This window comes from Vidua chalybeata, chromosome 2 (genome assembly GCF_026979565.1).
Source record: "Vidua chalybeata isolate OUT-0048 chromosome 2, bVidCha1 merged haplotype, whole genome shotgun sequence".
Taxonomy (NCBI): Eukaryota; Metazoa; Chordata; class Aves; order Passeriformes; family Viduidae; genus Vidua; species Vidua chalybeata.
Genome location: NC_071531.1, coordinates 116187624 through 116195675, shown reverse-complemented (window position 1 = coordinate 116195675; position 8052 = coordinate 116187624). Strand labels below are relative to the sequence as shown.

The window sequence follows — 8052 nt, the reverse complement described above, 5'->3', positions numbered from 1 at the left end:
CAGCACAAGCACCTCTGCATTCCAGGCCATTGCAGCAGGCTCCACCTTACCCCTCTGCGGAGGACACGGGGCGAGGGGAGCGGTGGCAGCAGCCCGGGCCCGGCAGGGACGGTAGTGGGGACACCTGGCTGAGCCCCTGCCGCGCTGTCCTTGCAGCATCCAGCACTGGCTGTCACCAGCGGGCCGTGCAGGGCGGTGCAGCCCTGGCTGTCCCAGCGTGTCCCCCTCAGTGCGGGGGGACAGCCAAAGGCCGGGCAGGGCCCCCGGCAGTTCAGGGCTGGGGTGCACTTCAGCAGGGAGAGGGGGACCCCAGGACCGGCACCCGCTGTCCTTGTCCCTGCTGCACACAGGCATTTCTTCCAGGACAGCAGCCCTGGGCTGGTCCGGCCTCCTCGGGGCTCGTGGGAGCAGTGTGGGGACCAGAGCATCCCCTGGAGGCTCCAGGGCCCCTGGGTGCTGCTGGCAGAGCACCAGGACCCGGGGACAGCCGCCTGGGAGCAGCCAGGGTCGCTGGAAGCCGATGAATCCTGGCAGGCAGCAGTGCCTGGCTTCCCAGCCAGCTCTTGTCAATTTAAATGTTAATTCAGTAACTAAATTAATAACCCGCGTGGGCTGTTCCCTGGGCTTGGCTCTCCGCAGGCTCCTGAGGCACCTCCGGGGCCAGTCCCTCCTGGATTCACCCTGCTCGGCTGCTTCCCGCTGCGGGAGGAGCTGGCTGGTGCCCCGGGGCCGGTGCTGGGGCAGGGCTGGCTGCTCCCAGCTCTGGGAAAGCTGAGCAGGGCTCTCTGGGGCTCTGGAGCACCTCAAATCCCGTCTGAGGGCCTGCGGTGGGAGCGGGGCCAGCAGCCCCCAAAACCTGCTCCCCGGAGTTAGGAGGAGAGCCTCAAATGCAGTTTGCCAAAAGGGAAACTGAGGCACAGGGAAGAGAGAAACGGGCTCAGGGACCCGTCCTGCCCATGCACAGCAGCATTTCTGAGGCTGGGAAGCCTGAACAATTAGACGTGATGAAGATGATCTAAAAATAGGGATTTGTAAATGTCAGGTTGGCGAGTGGCTGGGGCACGTGCGGCGAGGACGGAGCAGCTCTGCGGGCTGCCTGTGCCTGTGTGTCCTTAGGCAGCACCAGGGACCTGCTCTGATCTGCCCTGGGGTGATCCTGGCTCCCTGGGACAGCCCCGAAGCCCCCAGAACTGGTTGATGTGGATCAGCCTGGGCAGGCAGCACCAGAGGCATTTTGTGGCTGTTCTACCCTGACAGGAGCTGCAGAGGAGCCCAGCTCTGCTTTGGGTGGGAGATCAGGTGGGGGACACCGGGCCCTGAACACAAGTCATTTCCCACTGGCTTTTGACAGGAACAAACATCAGCGAAGGCCTGAGGCCCTGTGGATGACCCCAGCCTCAGGGTCTGGGTGCTGTGCTGCCAAAACCACCTCAGAGATGCTTGGTCCCTCTCTCTGTGCAGACTCTGGGAGCCTGCTGGCCCAGGGACACCCAGCAGATGTTATCCCCTCCATCTCCTCCAGCCCTGCCAGCTTCTCCCTCATCCCCAGAATCCCACCTGTCCCCAGCGTGCCAAAAACTTGCTTAAAACAGCTGGGAACAGAGGTTTATTTGGAGAAATAATCCAGATTGGGGCAGATTAGTGGAAACACGTCCTTCCCCATCTGCCTGGGCACTGCTGTGCCAGCTCCCTGAGTGGCTGCTCGGAGCCAGGCTTGGGGAAAACACAGGGACTTCAACCTGCCCCCTGGCCAAGCTGAGTGTCCCCAGCCCCTGTCCCTCAGGAGGAGTCCCCGATCCCTGGTGGTGTCACCTCCAGCCCCTCCTTGCTGCTGGGACAGCTCTGCTCAGCAGGGAACGCCCATGTCCCAGGAATATCCCAACCTGGCTAGTTAGAAACGTCCATAGGTAAGCAGGAGACACCCCCACTAACAATCCCACTTTCTTTGGCAGGGCACAGGAGGCACCCCTGAACCACAGGAAGGACAAACAGAGCACTCTCCTGGGTGTAGTGGTCCTGAGCCACCAGTGTTTCAAGTCCTGCTGAGGACTGACATCCGTTTCTGTGGGGTTTTTCCCCTGTACAAACCCTTCCCTGCTATCAGGGACTCCACCCTGCTTTGTTTGTGCCTCAGTTTCCCTGAGGTATGAGGGTAGCGTCCCTCTCTTGCTTTTCCTAAAGGAATCAATGAAAAGCAGAGGGTATTTTTTCTCCCTCTGAAGTTTTGGGTTAATTTATGATAATGTGAGGACTAAGGAGCCTGGTGTGTAGGTTCTGAGGGGTGAAGTTGCCTGGGGAGAAATAATTATCATTAATTCTTGTGTGTTTCTGTAAGGACGAGGCAGCTCGTGGCTGATTTTCTTCCCTGCCCCAGTGCAGGAGCACCACAGCCCTGTGCTCAGCGAGGACAAGGACGATGCTCCAGCCCAGTTAACTTCTCCTGGATAAATCCAGCTGCCACCACCACACTGGGAGATTTGGCCTCTCCTGCACTAAAGGAGAACCATACCCCGCCTCTTTCCTACAGCACCACGGAGCACCTTGGGCCACCAGGGGATACCCAGGCTCGGTGACACGAGCACCTGAACGCCCCCAGGATGCTCTGGGGGCTGGCTGCCCATCCCAGCTCCATCCCAGCTCCAGCTGCACCCACATCCCCCTCCCCGGCCAAACCTTCCTGCCTGCCCGCAGGATCGGCCCAGGGAACATCTGAGCTTTGGAAAATAAGGAAGGAAAAGCAGATCTCAAAGCCTGTGCCGGTTGCAAAGCACTGGTGGCATTTCATATGCAGGGCATATAAATAGACATTTTCTGGCTTTCCCCCCCCCCTCTGTTTTGGTGATGAGCCGCTGCAGGGGGCTCTGAGCATGCTTTGCAGGGTTCCTATCACAGATACTGTTTATATCCTGCATTTCCCTCGGCTCCAGGAGCTGCTGGGGTGACTTTCTGCTCGGGCAGCAGCTCCTGCCATGAGCTTGGGACACTGGGAGGTCCACATTCCTTCATGGAAAGGGACTGCATGTAAATGTGATGGCAGCTGGGGTTCTCCAAACACAGGGCCTTCTTCGAGAACCCAAAAAGCACATTTTGAGTCTCAGCTCGGTGACAATGCCCTAACCCTGAGGTTCCCTAATCCTGCTCCTCCATCATGTGTGGGGTATGCGCTGTACAGAATAATATTGATGCTAACAAGCCACAGGAATTGTGCTCCCACGGCTTTAGCTTTATCCACCCCCATCCTACCCCCTGCACGTCACCTGGGGGGGCTTGGCATCCCTGGAGGGGTCTCACTGCACCCAGCTTGGAAGGCCAGGATGGCCCAAACCTTTTGGTGCCAAAGGGAGAAGCACCCTCATCCCTGGGCACCAGGAGCCACCACCTCCCTCCCTCTGGCCTCAGGAAAAGCTGGAGCCATCAGCTGTCCAGACCAGCCACCCCTTCAGAGAAAGGGCTTCGGGGTCAGGGAGCGTTTGGCCACTTCTCATTTCGCCTGGAGGCGACTTCCTTCCCGTTATCTATGCCAGAGCCTGGCGCCTGCTGCCAGACTGGTGCTCTGTTCCCTGCTCCAACACCCCCTTCTCCCTGCTTCCTCCAGGCTTCTCCCTGCTCCAACACCCCCTTGTGCCCGCAGGGTCCCCAGGCTTCTCCCTGCCCCGTGCTCACCCTCACCAGGGCTCCCCACCTCTGTCCCCATGAACAGACGCTGCGCCCCTGGAGTCACAGCTGGGCTGTGCTCTGCCAGATGTGCAAATCCACCCTGCTGCCCCTTCTTTTGCTCAGGGGCTGCGGTGTGGCTGCACCGGGGTGGGAAAGGGGAGGGAGGGAGGAGGTGGGGAAGTGGGGGAAGGCGAGGGCAGGCTGAGATTTCTCCCCTTGTAGCTGACTGCATGGAGTGGCAAGGTGGCACCGGAGCCCACAGGCTCCGAGGGGAAATCCTCAGGAAAAGGTCCTCAAAATGCAACAAGTTTCACAAGGAGCTGAGCCGTGGGGATCTCAGGGTTCCCCAGGAGCCAAGACAGAGCAGGGAACCAGCTCCCTACTCAGCAGGACCAGCTCAGAACACCCAGGAAAATCATTGTGATCCCCAGAGCTGTATCCCCATTCGAACACAGCCCAGCCTCAGGCTCTGCTCCCGCTCCCCTTTCCCAACTGCCCCACCTCGACACTGGGATTTGAAGGGCAGGAATTTCGAAGGGGGGAAATGCAAAGGATCCTGCAGCGGGCTGCATCCCTGCCGGCGCCTCCAGGCACGGCCGGGATGGAAGTAGCTGTGCTTTCCACCTGGCAGCGGAGCGCACACGCACCCAGGCTCACGGAACGCGGCTCCCGCAGACCCCCGACCTCAAAGCCAGCAGCACACCGGGCAGCAGCTGCCCCTTGCCGGGCCTCCCCGAACAGCCGGCACGCCAGCCGCGGCTGGAGGAACCGCGCTGCTCGCCCTGCGCTGCTCGCCCTGCCCGCCGAGCCTGCATCAGCCTCCCGCTGCGGGGACCGGCAAACGCAGATGCCTCCAAACGCAACGCTTCAGCGTTCACGCCGGCACCGAAACCCAGCATTTTAAGACGCCACATTCCAAAAGCTGCAGCTTCCTTTGGGGAAGCACCGCAGCCGGAGATGCTCAGCGCTCCGGCACCTCGTGAATTGGGCACCAAACCACCCGGGAGAGAAGAATTGCTTTAGAAAACTGTTACCTGGATAATCTTCCCGAGCCCCTGTGCCGCTGCCAGGGGAGGATCGGCACTGGCAGAGCCCGAGATCTGTGCACAAGCCCCAGAAAACCCCTCTGCACCCCTGGCCACCAAACCGGCTCAGCGAGAGAAGTTCCTAAGCACCGATGAAAGCGGAGGAGCCCAGAGCTCCCTTCCTCTGGCAAACCGACCGCAATAGCTTCTCCTCAGCCGCGGGGACATTCGGAAATCGTTTGCAAGGAGCTTTATAGAAAATAGACGACGGAGTGGGTGCAGCTTTCAATATATTTGCTCTAGGATATAGTAACAGGCACTAAAGCAAACACGGGCAGGGGAATTAGGGCGGGAGCTTCTGCTGGGCTCGTTTTAAATTACAAAGTGCCGAGACAGCCAGGTCTACGCTACATTCTAGAGTCAAAGGGCTGCCCCCGCGTGCCCCGGGGAACATGCACGCAGCCGGCGGAGGCGTTTCCTACAGCTGCATCGCCTTGTGCCTAGAACGAGCTGGAAATGTCGTTGAACAAAACCTAATGGATAACCGGGCTCGGAAAAGCACGTCGCTTCCCGGGGTGGGGGGAGCAGCTGGACGTGTTCTCCCCTTTGCAGCGAAAAGGGAAAAAAAAAAAAAAAAAGAAACCAAGTTAAACTTTGCGCCTGTCAAATAGAAATCTAATAGGAAAGAGAGCTGTACACGGTGGAAGTCAAGTCCAGGCTCCAGGAACGTCCCGGAGGACAGTTTCAGGTACTGCCCGCGGCTTCCTGGGCTGCGCCAAGCGAACCGCGCCGAGCCGCGCACCGGGAGCGCCGGGGCCGGGCACGCCGGCACCCCGCGGGGCCCGGCCGGGCTCGGAACCGTCCAGCCCGGAGCCCTGCGGGGCTCGGAGAGGCCGCGGGAAGGGGGAGCCGCGCTGGGGCCGTCCCCGCGGAGCGGCCGTCGGCGGAGCCGCGGCGAGGCGGGCGCCGGGCCGGGGGGCGCCGTCAGAGGCCGGGCGTGCCGGCGCAGCGCGGCTCGGCGTCCTGCTCGTAGCGGTAGTGGTAGCCCTCCATCTGGTCGCGGCACGCCTCGCGCAGGTTGTGCAGCCAGCGCTTGATGCCGCGGCGGTTCAGGTAGAGCACCATGAGGAACACGACGCCGATGAGCGCCAGCACGATGCCGAAGAACACGTAGGAGGCGGTCTCCAGCTCGCCGGGCTCGCCGCCCTCGCTGCGGGCGCAGGCCAGCGCCTCGGGGCGCAGGCGCAGCAGCGCCGTGCCGCGCAGCCCCGGCGGCCCCGCGCAGCGCAGGCTCCGCGCGTCGAGCACGCGGGCGGCGGCGGCGCGCAGCCAGGCCACGAAGGGCCGCAGGCCGCAGTCGCAGCTCAGCGGGTTGGAGGCCAGGCTCAGGCGCAGCCCCCGCAGCTCCGGCGCGTCCAGGCTGCGCAGCTCGGCGGCCGCCAGCCGCCGCAGCGAGTTGTTCCGCAGGTCCAGCTCCTCCAGGCCGGGCGGCAGCAGGGCGGCCGGCAGCGCCTGCAGCGCGTTGCCCGCCAGCTCCAGGCGCCGCAGGCTGAGGTTGCGCATGGCCAGGGCGAGCTGCTCCTCCAGCGGGGCCGCCAGCAGCGCCTGGTTCAGCTGCAGCGTGCGCAGCAGCGGCACCCCGGCGAAGGCGCCGGCGGCCACCGAGAGCAGCGGGTTGTGGCTCAGGTCGAGGGTGCGCAGGGCGGGCAGGCCCTGCAGCGCCATGTCCTCGATGGTGCGGATGTTGTCGTGGCGCAGGCGGAGCAGGCGGAGGTCGCGCAGCGGGCGGGCGGCGAAGGCGGCGCGGGACAGCACGCTCAGGTTGCTGCCGGCGATGCTGAGGTTGTGCACGGCGGCCGGCAGCTCCCTCGGCGGCTCCTCCAGCCTCTCGTAGCGGCACTGCACCAGCTCCGGGGTGGCCACGCAGTAGCAGGCGGAGGGGCAGGCGGCGGGGGCGGCGGCGGGGGGCACGGCCAGCGGCAGCAGGGCGAGCCCCAGCCAGGGCAGCCAGCGCCCGCCGCCCGCCCGCCGCGCCTGCCTGCGGGCCATGCTGCCCGCGGGGGCATGCAGCGCCGGGCCGGGGGCCGGGGGCGTCGCTCCTGCCTCGCCGCAGCCCCCCCCGGGGCCGAGCTGCCTCCGGCGCCGCGCCCGCACACGGCGGCTCTGCCGGCAGCGCCGGGCGCGCCGCTGCCCAAATCGGCCCGGGGAGGAGGGGGGGGGGGGGGGGGCTGGAAGGGGAGGAGAGCGAGGAGGAGGAGAAGGAGGAGGAGGAAGAAGAGGAGAAGGGGACAGGTTGGGGCTGCCCGGCGCCGCGCGATGGGCTGGGGAGCGCCGCGGGCTGCGGCCGTCGGGGGAAAGCCGAGCCGGGCTGGGCTGAGCCGGGCTGGGCTGGGCTGAGCCGCGCTCGGCGCCGAACCCACCGAGCCCCCGCCGCCGCGGGGTCCTGGGGGCTGGACGGGGCTGCCGCGGTCCCCTTGCCGCCCGAGGAGGGATTGGGAGATGCCGCGGTCCCCGTCAAGCCCGGGGAGGATTTGGAGGCTGTCCCGGTCCTTTCCCAGCAAGGTGGGCGTTGGGGGGCTGCTGCGGGGTGCCCCCCCAGCCCCGGGGAGGGAATGGGGGCTGTCACGGGGTCTTTCCCCCTCAGGGAGGACTCGGGGAATTACCTCAGACCCCTTCCATTCCAGGGAGGATCTGGGGGGTTGTCTCAGCTCGCCTCCAGCCGCGGAGGATCTAGGGGCTGTCCCACTCCCCTTCCAGCCCTGGTCCCCGTTCCCTGACCTTCCCCACAAGCCAGGCACCCCGCAGCCTCCCTGAGCATTGCAGGGTTATCTCCCCCTGCTTGGTCCCCACCAGCATCCCGGGGGCATCCCGGGGGCACAGGGGGGGATCACAAGCCCCTGGGCATGGAGGGTGGGGTTGGGGTGGGTATGGGATTTTTGGATGTTGGAGCGATGCACAACCAGGGACTGGGAGCGCTGTGCTCAGAGCCAGATGCAGCAGCAGTTGGATCCCCCTCAGTGCCTAAACAGCTCCGTGGGACTGAGCTGGGGTCGCATTAAATAAACCCCATCCTGAGCACACAGAGCCTCAGAAAGGTTTGGGTTGGAACGGACCTTGAAGTGCATCCAGTGCCACCCCCTGCCATGGGCAGGGACACCTTCCACTGTGCCAAGGTTTCTCCAAGCCCCGTCCAGCCCGGCCTGGGGCACTTCCATGGATGGGAGTCTCGTGGATCTTGATTTTTCTCCTTCTCCCTGTCCTTATCTCTCATCCTGACCTTTTCCCCTCTTATTGGGGTTCCTTTCCCCAGAAGCTCTCCTGAATTTTACAGGGACCAGGTAAATTGTGGATGCTGCTATGACTGGGTGGC

At 63.9% G+C, this 8052-nt stretch overlaps 1 protein-coding gene across 1 annotated transcript; it reads right to left on the bottom strand.

The window, feature by feature from the left end:
• Window positions 1-5599: 5599 nt before the first annotated feature.
• On the bottom strand, window positions 5600-6731 carry TPBGL (trophoblast glycoprotein like). The gene has a single exon (XM_053935230.1). The coding sequence runs from the start codon at window positions 6729-6731 to the stop codon at window positions 5667-5669; it is 1065 nt and encodes a 354-aa protein (XP_053791205.1). The 3' UTR covers window positions 5600-5666.
• Window positions 6732-8052: the final 1321 nt, after the last annotated feature.